This window comes from Plodia interpunctella, chromosome 30 (assembly GCF_027563975.2).
Source record: "Plodia interpunctella isolate USDA-ARS_2022_Savannah chromosome 30, ilPloInte3.2, whole genome shotgun sequence".
Classification (NCBI taxonomy): domain Eukaryota; kingdom Metazoa; phylum Arthropoda; class Insecta; order Lepidoptera; family Pyralidae; genus Plodia; species Plodia interpunctella.
The window spans coordinates 636,243-654,734 of record NC_071323.1 but is presented as its reverse complement, the minus strand read 5'-3'; the positions used below and the strand labels follow the sequence as shown (position 1 = coordinate 654,734).

Here is an 18,492-nt window from a genome sequence, read left to right as displayed (position 1 = left end):
CATTTTTGAAAAATTTTTAGAAAAATTATGAATATTTCAAAAATGGCACAACCTATTATGTTGCCCCATGTGATTCTACATACCTTTTTAAATTTCATCATAATAAGACTAAGGGTTCGAAAGTTATCGCGTTACAAACATAAGACATACATACAAAAAATGTATTTTCGCCCCAAGTTGATTTGTAGACTTTTTCACGTCATGTTCTAAATGATATTTACCAAAGCTACAAACTACTCAGTCAATATTAAGTATGGATATGGATTATGGATTCGTTCCAAAATAAATCTACTTACGGTCGTCATCGTCATCATCGTCGTCATCGCCAAAATGTCGATCGCCGAATTCCTCGTCATCGCTGTGACTCTTCTCAAGCTTCACACCTTCTATTTTGATCTTCTCCATCGGCTCCGAGTCCACTGGGAACAAATGTAATTGTAATGCATGTGCGGCAGTCACTTAAGTCATGTCAGATGCCTTTAAATATACACAAATACACACAGATTGAGCTAGCCCCAAAGTAAGTCCTACACTTGTTTATATTAGGACAAATCACACGTAAGTTCTATACTTGTGTACTAACTCAACGATACTATATTTTATAACATATACATATATAGGGGCGATTCTCTGTAACCTCGTAATCGGCTGTCCCAACCGATTTTTTCCAAAAGTAATTTCATTATTTATAAAAAAATCATTCTTAATGAAACTTTAACCCTGAAACTTTACGGGCACATTGTTTTTAGGACCATAACTATTTTAATTTTTTTTCTAGACGTGAAAGAATTTATAAAAAGACAGTCCCTTGGCTGTCCCCATCACTGTATTGCCGCCTAATAATAATATTTATTAAGAACTCATTGAAACTACACACATTTGGAAGTTACCATGGCAAAGAATATTAATTAAATTATGTTATTTTCGTAAAACAGGGTCTCTTATGAATTTTATTATATTTAGTAAACACATGTAAAGTTTGTCCCCAAAATTTCTATACAGTCCCCTGCCAAGAATTTAAATCCATATTTAAAAAAAACTGTAATATTTACAAACATCTTCTTAGTGAAACAGAACGCAGATTGTCGTGAAGTTTGCAACCTTGCCGAATGCGCCGACGCATCGCCATTTAATTTAGTGTTAGAGTGTCATTTGTGAGTAGGACACGCGTTTGATCCGCCACCACAAACAGTCCTCTGGTAAGTAATGATATGTACGTTAATTACTTTAATTATCTCTGAATATAGCTTATTGTTGTATTATTTGTGTCTAAATTGATTGATAGGTTCTGAAAAAAACATTTTATATAAATTTTGGAAATATTGAGAAATTTAACCGAAAAACACAGTCCCCTGGCAACAGTTCCCTGTCAGAAAACGCAGCAGGATATTGTTTTACACAATAGGGGACTGTGTATTTCATGTATTGTTTATTGTTTTTATATATTATATGTGTAAATTTATCAACTAGTCTGCTTTATTAATATAAGAATCATCAAAGTATCGTTACTTGGCGTTATTTTATTTCATAAACTTGTATTTTTTTTACACAGAGCGATCGAACACAGATGATATAGCTCCTAAAATGAAAAAGTTGCCTCGAGAGGAATTACTACAGAAAAAGAGAGAAGCAGAGCGACTACGATACCAAAAAAAGAAAAATTACCCTCAAAAGAGAGAAGAAATGAGAGAAAAGGAGAAGTTAAAGTACCAAAAGAAGAAAGAAAAAGGTTTGCGGAAGTTAGTGAAGGACATGACATCTCGTGAACATAGATCGGCTTTAAAGAAGTGGAAAGAACATTGTACTGTATACCGAGCCAAAAGATGCCATTATCAGATATTTCCATTTTCTGATGTCTGATGTAGTCTCCAGCAAAGAAAAAAAGAAGCCACAAAGCGACGAAAGAAGTTTAACTGGGAAAGGAACGAAAAGATCGTACGTTTAGAGAAAAAACTTAAAAAGTACAAAAAGAGATTAGCGAGATTCAAAATTAAAAACAAAAAGAAAGTTGAAGATACACCTAAGACAAAGATTTTGAAAATGTTAGATGAGCCTGATCAAAGAAAGGAAGTACTTAAGAAAGCGTTGTTTGGGACGTCATTAGTAACCAGTTAAAAGAAAATTATACTACACTGAAACTCACAAAAGAGAGACAAATCTTTTAAAAAGTTGTTACTGGCAGGATTGTGCCAAAGTACAGGTACTCTATACCTAGAGAAATTAAGTTGTTGAATAGGCCCGGAAAAAATCTAATCTCAATGGCTTAGATGTATCTGTAGCTAAACGATGTAGAATACCCGATATTGAAAACTTTAGATGGACCTACACCGAAAGTGGCCATGGAAAAGGTGCTCCGGATGGTATCGTAGCAACGAGCAAAGGAACAGCTGATTTTGTTGTTAATTCTGGAGGCGACATCTATAATATTGATCAGTTTGTTAAAGTAATCCGAGAGCGATGTCATCCAAGCATCGGTCGATAAAGTTGAAAAGGAAGCGGCCGATCAGAAGGCACTTTAAATGTGCATCAGGTTGCAGGTATTTATTCCAGCTCCATCCTAGGCATTCCAACTAAATGTAAAACACTTACAATGAAAAGTCTCAGCTGCTTTTGCAACAGCGTATCTTGTGAGCATAAGATTGGCAGTATTGACTATACTCAAAAACCTAGATGGGCAGTAGAAGAAGTGTTTACTGAGTCCGAACTGGAAGATTTCGAATCTGCTAAGCCTGAATTGATACCTACGTCTCTTCAGAGGTTGGACGATGATATTGCAGGAACGATTGGTATTCGGAATCCATGTTACAATACTGGAGATTACGTTCTTGTAAAATATCCAGCTAAAAATATAGAATATCGCTATGCTGCCGTAATTAATGATATTGATAACGATGAAAGTGAGTTACGTATTACTTTCCTCAAGATTTGTGATCAAAAAGTGCAGATGTTTAGAACAGATGATATTGCTATTGCAGATGTGTCATTTCATCAAGTAGTCCAAAAATTGGATAATACTGACTTGATTTTAATAGGACAGAGAATATTTATCAGTTTTCTACTCAAGTAGAGGTTTTCGAGCTCTATCTTGTTAAAATGTTAAGATCAATGTGATAAAAATAAACATTACTATGTGCCTTATTTGATTGAGAAAAATCTCAGAATATATTAATTTAAAAGAAAATACTTCCTAATAATTATATTAATAATAGTGTTTCAATGACTAATAAGACTGCATAAAGCATTTAATAATTGATATTATAATAATAAGAATAATGTTGATCTCAGTGCAGTGATTACAAAATGTTTTTAGCACTTAAGGTTTACTTTTGATATGTATGTTTAAAAAAAGTTTTTTTTTGTTAATCTTTTATATTTTTATATTGAAACGAAATATGTAATAAATATAATAAAGGAATCATTAATGTTAAATTACTTTTTTCTAAGTACAACAGTCCTCTGTCTCATTTAACAATTCCCTGTTACGTTAAAAACAGTCCCTTGATGGCTAAAACAGTCCTCTGTCACGATTTTTTGGAAAATCGTTAATAACTCGAAAAATACGCATAAATTCAGTGGGCCCCCCTATCGAACTAAAATAATAGTTAATTTTCTTCAAAATAAGACCTGATTTTTTGGCAAATTTTAAACATAATTGCCAGGACAGCATTTATATGGGACCTGTACGAGCTTACAGAGAAATGCCCTTAGATAAACATCCAAGACCCGGGCCAGTCAGAAAAAGATCATTTTCCATCATGACCCGACCGGGGATCCAACCCGGGACCTCTCGGTTCAGAGGCAAGCACTTTACCACCTTTCTAAAGGCATTCAATATTAAATATCATCATCATCAATTAATTTACTTCCATCTTAATCTGTCCTCAGCCACCGATTTCACCTCCCTATACGATACGAAAGTGGTTTGATGACGTTAAGGATTGGACCGGACTTAGATACGACCAACTGAAAATAGCGGCCCAAAGCCGCGAGGGCTTCCGTATGCTGACCTCTCAAACTTCAACTCGAAGATACAGACAATAATTAGGCGGTAAATTAGGCGCCCAAATGATAAGAGATCTAATAAGTACTAATACGTTTATTGGTTGGAAGTCAGACAAAAAAGGTGCTTAAGTTTATAACATTTTCAAAATACATATATATGGAAATGTAGGATGGCAACAATAGGAAGAGAGAGAGAGAGAGAGAGAGAGATAAGGTTAGAGAGAGAGAGAGAGAGAGAGATAAGGTTAGAGAGAGAGAGAGTTATCTCTCTCTCTAACCTTCTCTAACCTTATGGTTAGAGAGAGAGAGAGATAAGGTAGAGAGAGAGACATAAAGTTAGAGAGAGATAGAGCTAGAAAGATGGCGTGAGGTTCAAAAATAGGAAAGACGTATGAAACGACTTGGAATTAAAACGTAACACACCCTCAATGTCCAGACTGGTGCTGCCCGGGTCCAAATGCTGCATAAACACGCGTTCACACTCCACGACTTGCCTCTTGAACTCCGTGGCATCACGGAGCCTTGATATGCAAGGCTCGCAGATCAGTCGGCTGTTGCTGTTCGGCCCACCGGTCTTCGAATATGAGATCTGTAGATAGAATTTATTGATAATTATATGTGACGTTCCAAGCAATATGGTTCGGCTGGACAGACTCTAGTTTGTGATATTTGAGATTTTGTGGAAAACGGTGGAAAAATGGCGGTTTGCGATTTTAATTGATTTTAATGCAACATGCAAAGAGCTATGTATGTTTTCATACAATAAAAGTCTCTAAATCACACGACGTGAGAAAATTGCAATTGTATGTTTAGTAACTCTAGCTTACAGTTCAAACTTTCAATGTCCATTTACCAACGATTTGATTTTAATTTCCGTGGTCAATAAATGTTTTACTTTAGAATGTACTAGTGGCCTGTTCCGACTTCGCGCGGGTAAAAACACAATAGAATAGATAGTAAAAACACCCAAATCTTACTCAGGAATCACACTATCTATTGGTGAAAACCGCATTAAAATCTGTGCAGTAGTTTTTGTGTTTATCACGAACAGACAGACAGACGCGGCAGAAGACTTTATTTTATATAAGGATAGGTTTGAAGTTTTGAGCTGATATTTTATTTGTTTAAAAAAACACTAGTGAAGTATTAACATTGTAGTAAAGTAGTTACTCAGTGTATGCCAATAGGAAACCCATGTATGTGAGTTATCAAAACCTAGTGGCCCATTGGTACATTAAACCATATTAAATTGTTTAATTTAATCAACCAAAATCTTCCTCTTCAAATGAAATTCATCAAATCAAATCATTTATTCAGAAATTAGACCTTCACAGGCACATTTTCACATAATATTCTAAATTAAATGAAACGAGCTGAATCATACTGTCTATTAACAAACTGGGAAACTACTTTCTATTAAGTACTTATTCTACCTATGTAGCACGCAATAAAATTATTTAGTTGATTCCCCTGGGTTAATTAAAACTTTATGGGAAAGTCGATTTCATTGCCGATGTGGTCATAAAGGTCTATTTTTTGCTGATGACTTATAAGAACATACAATTAGTAAGAGGTGTTTAAGTATAGATTTATAAAACATAAAGTAAATGTTGTGTGTTTTTGTTATATTGCGAGAAATACTTCGATTACTGCTGATTTTCATTTAAGAGGCTGATTAAGATTACAGGTTCAATAAGGGTTCAATCTTCATAATTTGAGATCCGCTGCACAGGTCACTTTCCCGGTAGGTAGTAGGTACTTAGGTGCTTGCTTACTAAGTGCGCGCGAGTTTTGCAGGCTATTCCCACATAATCGCGAAACAGTTCGCCGACATTTGGCGGATACATAAAAGCTCTTATACAAATTACGCAATGTTCATGCATTCGTGTCGGCATTTGTCCAGGTTCGACGATATTGTATAGCCGGCATAAATTAAAGGGTTTTTTCTCATTTTATTTGAGTTGATTGCAGCATTTTATTGATTTTCTTTATACGACTAATTAGCAAAGCTCCCCAATCAACTTATCTGATCGTTTATCTCGTTCATCCTTAAGCTCAAGAAAAGGAGGAAAGTACTAAAGAAGGTAGAAGGCGACGCTCCATGCGGACAACATAATTGGGTTGGGTAATAATACTTTAAAATGGACGCCATTGCATATCTTACTACTTAGTACATTCCAGCAAATTAAAACAAATAGAATACTTACAGTTACTTCTAAGGTTTCCTTTAACATTTCTGCGTACACTTCTCGCTTTCCCATCCAAAAATATTCAGTAGAAATGTCTTTGTAACAACCTTCTGTAAGACAACAACGGCAAACCGTAGGGCCCGGTCGCCATTCCGAAGATTTTGCGGCCATAATCACTATTATAACAATATTTTCACAGAAAATACAATAACCGCACTAGATTTCTTATATAAATTAGTTGCTATACCATATTCTAAACTATCTAAGTAATTTTTATTTCGATCATAGATACGAACAACGACGCCGACACGCCATCTTGCTAAACAGCTTTGATTGAATGACTAGAATGAATGAATGCTTATAATAATTCACTCCTTGAATGAATGAGTCGATCAAAAGCAAGAGAACGAGGGCGACACAATGTTGCAAGTTAATCGTGAGCAAATTGAAAGCAAAATCTAATATATTTTTTTGTTTTCTTACTTATAATGATATAAAAATATTTTAATATTTTTTTTGTACATACATATGGTTAGAAATGCAGAAAATAATTTTTGTTTTAGTATTTTTTTTTTGTTTTTGTAGAAATTGAGAAAGAAGAAATTTTTAAAAACATAAAGTAGACACTTTGTGTTTTAAAAATATATATATAGATAATATACCTGTTTCCTGTTTCGTGTTCTTTTATTTTTCTAGTAATCTAAGTTAAATAATTTAGTATAAAACGTGTACAAATCAAACAGAAATATACGCTGTTATTAATAAAAAAAAGTTAAAACGTATGTTTTAACTTTTCTTTTAAGCTAATATATGTTTTGTTTCTTTCTGACAATTAAAGTGCTAATATATGTTTTGTTTCTTTCTGATAATTACGAAACCATATTTTAGCTAAAATATTTTTTAAATTTGTTATGAATAACGGGGATAGTCAAAAGTCAATGAAAATAATCGCAGAAACCTTCGGAAAGACAGCAAACTATATGCATACCAAATTTAATCAAAATCGGTCCAGTAGTTTACCCTTGAAAGTTTTGACAGACTTTCGCATTTATTTTAGTACTAGATGTAGCCCTGGGTTTCGCTCCCGTTTGAATATTGAGATAAAATATAGCCTACAGCAATCTTGGACAATGTGCCTTTCTAATGGTGAAACAATTTTTGAAATCGGTTCGGTAGTTTCGGAGATTACCCGTCTCAAACATACAAACTCACAAACGCTTACCTCTTTATAATAATAATATAGATGGATGGTGCGGAACCCAATGTGGGCGAGTCTGAATCACTTTTTTTTAAATCAATCAAATCAACCTGTCTTAACGAAATAAATTAAATATAAATAAATAAATAAATAAAAATACAGTATCGTTGAGTTAGTATCCCGTAACACGAGTCTCGAACTTACTTTGGGGCTAGCTCAGTCTGTGTGATTTGTCCTAATATTTATGTCTGTGAACGGTGAGCTTCTCCATGTCCCGCCATTTTAAAATAAATAACAACAAACATAAGGATATTAGTCTGTAAAAAAATACGCGTGATCATGAAAAAAAAAAACAGTTTTATTCATGAGAATTAAATAAAATTATATACATTCTAATATTGCAGCTCGTTTGTGATGTTTCAATTCAGTAGAGGAAGACAAAAAACTAAACAAAACAAAAATATTGCCATTTGTAAAAATACACAAATTTTGCTAACGACTTTTGTATCGAATTGATTGTGTTGCAATGAAATCACTAGTTTTACGTTTTCACTTCGCCAGCAACCCTAATCGTCAGACCGGTTACTAGTATCACTTATTAATAGATGAGAAATCATATAAAATTTCATTTTATATGATCATCAAGCCGGACTGCTACACTGGAGGTCCCGGGTTAGATCCCCGGTCAGGTCAACATGGGAAATTATCTTTTTCAGATTGATCTGATTTTATTATGTAAAAAAATCTATGTAAATAATGTATTTTTACGATTTTACAGTGATATAGATTAAAATTGACTTTTTAGGTAATTACTTTCGTGGTCAATAACATATGTTGTTTTACTTTAGAATACATAAGTTACTGATATTTAATTTATTATCAAAGAAATTTACAATAAAGTATTGTGAATATTGTTTGGGACTTGTAAGAAAAATACTGACTTAGTATTGATAGAGATTATCAACTTATCGAGACAATATGGTTCTTATTTGATTATTTAAATTTTCTTATTTTGATTAGATCTCGTTATATTTTAGTTTTAATCACAAAATTACTATAGATAATAAAACAATCGATTTCACTACAACACTAGCAATTTCATTCATTCACTCCTAATGCAATACTTTCTTTTTTAAATAATAAATTCTCGCGGGCAAAGGCCAGTAAAAATACACGAGAAGAAACGGGACAGACATACATCTTCTATCCCTCGTCGTCTAATTGTAGAAATGTTAGTCCTAAATTGAATGCAACGGTTGCATCATCCTATCATCCAAATCTAATTTTCTATCATGAACCTTAAGGTGTCCCTTTAAGGTGCATTTTTGCGTGAACGCCCTCCCGCACACAGGACACACAAATCTCTTATCGTTATTATGAATTCTCATATGTTCTCTTAATGTTTTCTTCCTCTGATACGACTTCTGACAAATATGGCATGTGTGGATTCTCTCCCCGTCATGTTTTATCATGTGCATCTTCAAAGCGTTCTTAGTATAGAATGCCAAATCACATTTATCACATTTGTGATTGCGCTCATGTAAATGATCACGCCTAACATGGCTCGACAGATGTCCTGGGGTTATGTAGCTTTGTGGGCACGCTTTACACTTGTACCGCTTCAATTCTTCATTGTGCACTTCGGCCAAATGTTTCTGTCTAGCGTAGAAGGATGTAAGTGATATGTTGCATCTTTTACAGGCGTACCTGACGCCAGCTTTGTGCTCTTTCGACACGTGGTTCTCCCTCTTTGTCACCCGGTCGAAAACTGCATCGCAGTGTCTACACGGGAAGTGACCCACTTCATGTGTTCTCATGTGACCACGTAATCTGGCCTTTGAGGCGAATGCCTTACCACAATTCTCGCATATATAATTGGGATAGTGTACATTCATATGTGTGTTCAAATTGACATAATTCAAAAATGTCTTCTTACATATAGGACAGTCCAGTTGGTCTTTCTCCAATTTGAACGGTAGATTGTTCCATTTTTTACTAAATTTCAATTGACTGCAATTCACCATGTGATTTTTCAGTTCGTCGTAATTCCGTATGTCTGTGGTGCAAATTTTACATCTCAACACGTTGCCGGATTTGTAATATCTATGCGCGTTCGAGAACATGCTCTTCTTGAATGCAACATGTATATTTGTGGGCTTGTGTTCGACTATGTGTTTCTTTAGATCGTCTAAGTTTTTAAACTTCTCCGGACATATAGCACAGGAAAATGTGTTGTTCTTTTTCAATTTGAATGGGAATAGTCCCAATCGCAGCATAGATTCAGTTTCGTCCAAATCTTTTTTTTTAACGGCATATTTCATTGTTGACTTCACGATAGACTTTTTTGATTTCATCTCCTCTTTAAGCTCCAATTTAACTTGGAATTCGGTTAATGCTGTAACGTAAAAATACAAAATATATATATTAAATTCCAGAAACAATATATATATATGTTCGTAGTTGCTGCGACAAGTGCTATGTAGATACAGAGAAAATCCCTAACTTCCCTTATAAAGAGGTGAGCGTTTGTGTGTTTGTATGTTTGAGGCGGGTAATCTCCGGAACTACCGAACCGATTTCAAAAATTCTCTCACCATTAGAAAGGTACATTATCCGAGATTGCTATAGGCTATATTTTATTTTAAAATTCCCACGGGAGCGAAGACCCGGGCAACATCTAGTTAATGATAAAATACAAAGGTTCGGACGGTTAAGTCGAAGGACCAAACTGTAGGATCTTGTCTGAGTATACTTGTCTAATTACTTGATAAATAATTATACTCGGTGTTTGACAAAGATTGTTTATTTAGGGCTGGTAAATCACGAGCAATACATTTAAAGAAGAGAAAACACAGACCGCGGCCTGTAGTCGATGGTCCGCCATGTCGCCATCAACAAGTTAGTTTTGGGCAGCGAGGGTACCATAGAGTTCACTTCTTTTTTTTTTTGTTTTATCATGATTTTCGGATTTCGAATATATTAAATCAAAAATCGCCAGTTAATCGATAAGTATATAACATTGTGTTTTCATGCGATGGCCAAGTCGATTTATTTATTTAAAACCTAAAAGATTTTTAATATTGATATGATAATAACTTGCGCAATAGCTTAAGACAGGAGGTCCCTTGAGTAGGGACTAAATAAATTAATCGACTTGGTATCACATGGATCTCGCAACTTTTTACGGTGGAAAAACTGAGCTGCGAGACTTGGGATTGTTACAGCGTGTTTTATATGCATATTTATTTCTAGTACTTACGTACAGATTTAAATTGTCAGATACAAATAAGGAAAAAGCTACAGATAAAGTAAAAATCCTAAAAATATAAATATTTAAGCACATAGGCAAACGGCCAAACAAACGAAAAACTTGAAATACCATTTTTTATCTAATACAATTAGGTAGTGCGAGGCGACTAAGGGTCATATGATCATGTTGGCATGAGATCGGCAACAATTTCATGCCCAAGGAGGATTTTCAATTTTAATTGAAAATCCTCCTCGCTCTCTGTATGTTTGTTCGAGCGTTACGCAGAAACTGCCGGTGAAATTTGATGCGGTAATCACAGTTGTATAGCGGATGGTCTAATTCAAAACCTGATATAGGTTTCATCGCAATACGTTGCTTAGAATCTGAGATATTAACAATAATAAATTATGAGCAGACATATGAAAACAATGCCGGCGAAGCCGCGGTCAAAAACTAGTATTTCATATTATTTCAAATTCAAATCATTTATTTAGAAATTAGACTTTCACAGGCACTTTTTCTCGTATTTTTTTTATATTTATAGTTATTTCTCACAAGCTACAAACTACTGGCATTTCGGAACGGCATTTTAGAAGAGGCACAGAGACAATTCCAAACCACTCCATTAATAGACGTGTGTGTTTCATTCCATGTAACCACGATCTTTAGCCATGAGAAATTTCAACTAATCCCATTCCATCTAATATTGTGGACGTTATCTGCTGGACGGAATGTTATGAAATTTGGTACACGGGTAGAATATAACCTGGAATAACACATACGGTACTTGTCATGACGAAATTCCCACGGGAACGAAGCCCCAGCTAAAGGGCGCAGCTAGTATGACTATAAATAGAGGAATAGACAAGGTACCTATGTCGTCTTCCTCACAAAAGTGGCTGTCGAGATCATCATCCGCTTCATCAGATGTTTCCTTCTTCACGTCCGTTAGAGGGACATATTCCTTTGCAGGTCCTGTAAAAACCTTTGGGGTTATTCCTCATGTTTATACATTGATAAATATATGGATATACGTTATCACTACTCGCTATCACACTAATATTATAAAGAGAAAACATTTCTGTTTTTTTTTGTTTGTTTGTAATGAATAAACTGAAAATCTACTGGGCCGATTTAGATGAAATTTGGTACAGAGATAAGACGAGACCTTCAGGAGTAACATAGGCTATTTTTATGTTATGGTTTTAGTCGAGCGATGCCGGGACGGGACGTTAGTCAATATTATAAAGAGAGTCTAATATTATAAAGAGAAAAGATTTGTATTTTTGTTTGTAATGGATAAAGTAAAAAACTACTGGGCCGATTTTGATGGAATTTTGTTACAGAAATGAAACCTTCAGGAGGAATATGGTCTAGGAGACTGAAAGTATCGACTTTTCCGTCGATACAGCAGAGTGACATCAATTTTTTTAATTAATAAAACTATCAATATTTTTTTTTTTACAAAAATGCCAGTTTTGCACAAACTTTTATTGTTATCAGAGAGATTTTGTTGCATTAAATGTGTGACAATAAATCATAATAGTGCAGTAAACGTTGAGGAGTTCCCATTCTAGCTCAACTAGAGCCATTCCTGTGTGCACTATCAGGTCATGTGCCCTAGTGTGTATGCGACTACCTGCCACTAGATGGGGGCAAATAAATACCCGTAAAAGTCATGTCAGATGCCTTTAGGTGTCTTTAATAAAGTCTGACACCGGTGTTAGCAAAAACACACTCGATTATCATCATCAGATGATGATTATCAAAGTCATGCCGACACACACTGGTCATACTTACTATGATCTCTAGCGATGGCCTGCAAGTTGCTGAGAGCCACCTCGACCTGCTCCTTGAACTTGAGCGACTCCAGCAGTCTGGCGATGCACAGCTCACAGATCAGACGCTTCGTGTCACCCAGGGGTAATAGGAGAACCTGGAATCGTATCAACATGAGCCATTTTAAAAATACTGTGTACAGTTCCTTCTAACGACCTGACGACCTCAGTGGTGCAGTGGTAAAGTTCTTGCCACTGAAACGAGAGGTCTCGGGTTCGATCCCCGGGATCATATGTCGGGATCATGATGGTAAATGATTTTTTCTGATTGGCCCGGGTCTTGGATGTTTATCTATATATGTATTTGTTATAAAATATAGTATCGTTGAGTTAGTATCCCGTAACACAAGTCTCGAACTTACTTTGGGGCCAGCTCAATCTGTGCGATTCGTCCTGATATATTTATTTATTTATTTATATTTAATCTATTCAATGGAACATCACTTTGAATATTTTATATGTAAACTTGATAATGAATAGAAGGAAACCAAATATGGCAGCACAACATAAAAGCAGGGCTAACATATATTCTTAGATCACGAGTATATTTTTTTTTAAATTAAGATAGTGTTTTATTTGTATAAACAATTACATAATTAGTTGCTACATGCTTCATCAAAACATATACAGAAATGTATCCGCAAGAAGCTTCGTCAAAATGTTTACATGAAGAAATCTTCAACATGCTTCGTCAAAAAGTTAATTAATCTACAACTATTATTATCTAGTATTAAATTTATTAAAATACTGTGTATGGCTCCTTCTAATGCCCTTATATGATATCTATTATAAAAAAAGTGATACATACATTTATATTTTAAAAATGGTAAGCCCTTCTGGCATAATAGGGACCAAACACTGTTTGAATGAGTTTCTTTCGGCATTTCTTCCCAGCAGTGATCGTTCCGAAATGCTAGTACTTTGTAGTTTTGGTAAATATCATTTAATTTGGAATATAACATGAAAAAGTGCCTGCGAAGGCCAAATTTCTGAACAAAAGATTTGATTTTGATATTGAATCGAAAATAACTCGGAATATCTCTAGATGTAAACTTGATAATACATGAAAGCCAGATATGGCTGATACACGCTCATAAGCTAAAAAGGGTTCTCTCCGAATTGAATAGTAATGAAAACACACTTTACACAATATTTGGAGGTATGTGGGAAGGCTAATATACTTTTAAACTTGACAAGCACCATAATGATCTAACATCCAAGCTGTCCACTCTTAAGTCTAGCTCATGGAATTAGTAGGTACTCTAAGCACTTACAAAATCCATGGTCTTGCTATGGTCTATAAAAAAAAGAGTAGTTGAAAACAGACTTTAAAGGAACTATATTATTTTGCCATTGCAATACCAAAAAGAACAAGCAAAAATTGTTGGTAAACACCCAGTGCTGCCAACCAAAAGAATTTATTTTCTTCTCTATAAAGACAAACTAAAGTGTTATTAAGTACAGGAGCTTGTCTCATGCTCTTTAAGACTTGAACTGTACAACAGATACCCCAAAAGTCTTATGACAGATAGCAGTTTAAACAAACAAAAAACAGGCCATTAAAAACCATGTCTAGATTCTGACACAGGCCATGAAAATAATATAACGTTTACAGCCTGATAAAACACTTACGTCTATAGAAAAACATTTGTACAGCATTTCAATATAAGTCTGCTTGCTACCTTCCAAACTTTGTGTCAGTAACATACTCTTTACAACACCTTCGTTTAGACATAAATTACATATGCCCAAAAGTGGCAATGCTTCCACCATGATCTCTGCTTCCATTTTGATGACGGTTAATTAAGATTTCCGTAATATAAAAGGAATATTTTCCATTATTTTGATACCAATACCAACACAATAGTATTCACCTCACCAACACAATTCAACATGTCATAGAATTGATTTAATAACATGTCAATGTCATTGTCAAAATTCACAGCAGTATTTTAATTTACAGTATTCTCTTCATCGTTCAGGCAAATGACGTTATTGCAAATTCAAATTCAAATCATGTATTCTGAAATTAGACCTTCACAGGCACTTTTCTCGTCAATTTTTATATTTATAGTTATTTCTCATAAGCTACAAACTATTGGCATTTCGGAACGACCACTGCTGAGAAGAAATGCCGAAAGAAACTCTTTTGAACAGTGTTGATCCCTATCATGCCAGAAGGCCAATAAAAAGATTAATATTTCGCCAGCAATCTTGAACGAAATGTCTACTTAGGTCGGTTTAGGGATAGACTAGACAAGCCTGGGCTTCGAGTTTGGCCAAAGGGATCTTCGAAGTCTGCATTCCGAAGTCAGAAGCTAAAAAAAATGTTCCAATCAACCTACTGCCAGCCTGCTTCATCAAATACGTCAGAAGAGAATATTTGTCACGTAAACATTGTATATATCAGTTTTTAAATTTTAACGCCGTTTTAAATATTTCGCCAAAATTGCGGACCGCGCTCGATCTCGTGTAAGTCGAAAATCATAATAATAAACTTTTGTATGGTTTTGGTAGGTTAGGTGTCGAAACATCACAGTGATCTGTCTTAACAGCTATTGTTTTGAAGCTTATTGGCTACACCGATAGCGCCTGGTTTCATTCTTAGCTGTGATGCCATGATTTCAGTAATGCAATTTGCCCCGAAATTCACTTAATAAATCTTATTTATTTATTTATCTATACATACAACCTATCTTGAAGTTTTGAAGATTGAGCTATGATTTCATAACTGCCGTCAAGCCGTCAACCCTCAGAAATGCTGTTTTTGCCTTCTGCTATCAAGGCTTCTCATTTTATCAAGGGTTTTCACATGTGGCATGTGGTCTCTACACTCTAGCATTTACATCACTGGTGTTGTTAAATCTGCTGTAAGACAGCAATATTCTTCCTGTCAGATACCTTTAGGTGGTGTTCCATCTACGAGCAAAGACCGACCAATAAAAAAATTGTCGGCAATGCTCTTGGCTTGTCATGCGTTTTGGGATAATTATTTTTTTTACCACCAATCTGACTCATGTAAAATATACTTAGTATTGAGAAAACAGTTCACTAGTGTGTATGTCACTGCGGTAAGTAGTCGTAAAAGTCACGTCAGATGCCTTTAGCGACTTGAATAAAATCTGACACCAATGTTAGCAATAACACACTCGATTTTATTTATTAAGTTAAATAAAATCTTATAATAACACAATGTAAGTGTTAAAATACAGTAAATTCAGTACAAAAAATGCATGCATCTTGTCCATAACCAATGTCTTTATACAACTTCACATATGTTTGATTGATATTTAAAGTATATTGTTCTCTTGTCAATAATGTAAATTATGCTGTGCGCACTTCATTCTTGGTTTTCAACCAGCCATTGTACTATTTAAGCCTAACATGTTATCTTGTCAAACTGATTTTTGTGCCAATAAATAAAATAAAAATAAATAATAATACAATTAATTGTTTTCAGACAATGGGGAATATCTGTTTCTCCATAATTTGGTTCTTCCTCCTTATAATAGCCTCATTTTGGATTGCTGGTTTCTGTGCATATTTTTTCATATGGCTCATTCCGCTCACAGTTTGTATACAATCACTAACGGTAAGTTAAACATTTTTTTAACAACCTTCCCGACTTCGCTCGCGGTGAAACCATAAATTATACACTTAAATCTTCCTCAGGAATTCAAATTCAAATTTTGTTTATCCAATTTAGGATGATATACATCACTTATTGTCGTCAAAAAATTACTTTGAGTCTATGGTCGACTTTCAAAGCGCAAGTGAAGAAGAATCGGTGCGACAAACTTCACCGCGGCCTTTTCTCCAAAGACGTCAATTAACAAATGTAGGTCTTATAATCAAATCGCTCTATCTAGTACTAAAATCTGCATCAAAATCCGTTGCGTAGGTAACAATGCTTAAAAAAGATATGACAAAAATAAAATCAAGCATTTTTGGAATCGTCCAAACGCTCCCTAGGTACTAAATGACATATAGCAGTGACGTCACAACGTGGTACGCAACATGGAATTAGTAGGTACCTACTCTAAAGCTATGTGTTTTCGACATCTAAAAAGACCTTTTTTGTTTAGTTTATCTATGGAGATCTAAGCCCATACAGCCATAGTCTGTAGTTTCGCGGCAAAAACCAAAAAAACACGTCGTCTATTTAGTTTTTTATTTATACAATCACATGGTTACTCGACGTGGTAACCACGAAATATCCTTTGTCTCTGATTACAACTACGCTATCAGCCGCCATTTTGATTCAACTAATGTGCCGAGAATTGTACAAGTTTAACCAAATGAGTGGGGGTTTTTCATACAATTTCCCGACCTAAACCCGCCAATCTCGTACAAAAACACACACAAAGTGGCAGATTGAGGCACGTGATGAGAGACAGAAGATGTCAGCGCTCTGTCTCTTTTCTTCTCTTGTATTTCTAACACCTACATCTCTTTCTTATACGAGCGAACTGGAAAGATATTTATATGAGCGACTGTTTTCTCAATAGTTTTAACATTTTCTTACATAAAATACATTATACACATTATACTTGGTAAACATAAAATTAGCACGTCGTTACGTACATATTTTCTCTCCTTTTTTTACACGATGCGTCCACGGTATGGGAAAAAGAGACAAAATGTGGATTTTCAACGTGTTCAGCCATCGCGCTTTTATTTGCGTTTCGTTTCAGGGTGTAACGGATATGCTCATGAAGGGGATAATGTTTCCAAAAACATGTGCCCAGAACATGGTGGACGGCACCGGATTTTCTTAACATTCAACATGTGATGTGTTTAAGTGTTTGGCTTAACTATTATTTACTAATTTATGGAATTTATAGTTATTATATGTGTTTGATATAGTGGTTCTACTTTAATGAACACTATATATATAGTGTACATTAAAATAGATATTTAGTTTTTTAGTTATATCGGTATTTAGTTGATGAATATCATCTAAATCCGTTTTTACGAGTCTTAGAGACCGTAAATTTATCACGTGATGTTTTTGAAGCATTTTTAGGTTTCAGATTTACCTTACCTAGGTTGCATTTTGTTCCGAAAATAAATCATTTGTTAAAACGTTCGTTTACATTCTACATTGAACTAAGAAAGTAATCTAAAATCAAGTAACAACTAAGATCTAAAAGCATTTTCTAAAATCTTTATTCAATTTAGGATGATATACATCACTTATTGACGTCAAAAGTTACTTAAACTAAGTCTACTGCCGGCTTCCAAAGCGCAGTCGAAGAAGAAGCGGCGCAACAAACTTCACCGCAGCCTTTTCTCCAAGGACGGCAATTAACAAATATAGGTCTTATACATATATTAAAAATTAGGAGGACGAATTTACATCATTATTAAAAATGTCATAATTTGAATGAATAAATAAAATAAAAGTTGAATTTCCAATAAAATTATTGAAAATTGTCACACAATATATATATATATATATATATATATTTATAAATAAAAAGCTAAATGTACAACACGTACGTAATAATATCATAAATCAATTACATGTGTTATGAGGATACTGCACCACGCTTGGGCCAGACATTATTGTCGTTCTCATAATCGTCAGACTTAAAATATGTCAGACTTAAAAGTTCACATAATCGTCATAAAATATCATGTGGACATTGTTTAAATACTTACAAGAATTGTTAGAACCGAAAGAAATGGTTCATTCGTGTCATCGATATTCTAGATATCTATTGAGATCATATCAATGATAGATTTGTATCGATAGAAGGGGAGTTACCATGAAACTTAAAATACTTTACACGTCATTGCGTCGTACACCATATGGAAAAAAGGGACAGCGAGCGGTTACGTAACGTGCTATGTGTTTGAATGTTTCGTGGTAGATATATTTTATATCGAATTTTTGATATTTGTTGCGATATTATCTAGCATGTTGCTCAAAGAAATTTTATAATTGAATAACCTCTTGTTAGACAACAAAACCTATCAGATTCGAAAAAAAAATACTTAGGTAATTAAAAA

At 34.5% G+C, this 18,492-nt stretch overlaps 3 protein-coding genes across 24 annotated transcripts in view; all 3 read right to left on the bottom strand.

Moving 5' to 3' along the window:
- Positions 1-6,545, bottom strand: part of LOC128682613 (gastrula zinc finger protein XlCGF57.1-like) — a 78,025-nt gene extending 71,480 nt beyond the window's left edge. For 13 of the 22 annotated variants that reach the window (XM_053767441.1, XM_064436975.1, XM_064436976.1 and 10 more), the window contains exons 1-3: positions 6,210-6,543; positions 4,426-4,591; positions 297-419 (exon numbers count right to left, since the gene is read on the bottom strand). In XM_053767441.1, the coding sequence (XP_053623416.1) occupies positions 297-419; positions 4,426-4,591; positions 6,210-6,362 (442 nt within the window). In that variant the 5' untranslated portion in view covers positions 6,363-6,543. Of the gene's footprint in view, positions 1-296; positions 420-4,425; positions 4,592-6,209 lie in introns of all 22 variants that reach the window. The other 9 variants (XM_053767448.2, XM_053767452.1, XM_053767456.1 and 6 more) reach the window with 3 other exon arrangements.
- Positions 1-18,492, bottom strand: part of LOC128682614 (golgin subfamily A member 6-like protein 22) — a 163,722-nt gene that overhangs the window by 67,525 nt on the left and 77,705 nt on the right. The window lies entirely within an intron of this gene.
- Positions 7,727-14,370, bottom strand: LOC128682618 (zinc finger protein draculin-like). Its single transcript, XM_053767474.1, has 4 exons — positions 14,110-14,370; positions 12,440-12,575; positions 11,513-11,614; positions 7,727-9,784 (listed from the first exon to the last, which is right to left on the bottom strand). The coding sequence occupies exons 1-4, from the start codon at positions 14,263-14,265 to the stop codon at positions 8,628-8,630; spliced, it is 1,551 nt and encodes a 516-aa protein (XP_053623449.1). The 5' UTR covers positions 14,266-14,370; the 3' UTR covers positions 7,727-8,627.

Excerpts from the sequence above, each read along its gene's own strand:
- LOC128682618 (XM_053767474.1), bottom strand. The coding sequence starts at position 14,265 with ATGGAAGCAGAGATCATGGTGGAAGCATTGCCACTTTTGGGCATATGT. Across the intron at positions 12,576-14,109 it reads ACAAATGTTTTTCTATAGAC|GTTCTCCTATTACCCCTGGG; the intron begins GTAAGTGTTTTA and ends ATACGATTCCAG. Across the intron at positions 9,785-11,512 it reads TTGTGAGGAAGACGACATAG|CATTAACCGAATTCCAAGTT; the intron begins GTACCTTGTCTA and ends TTTACGTTACAG.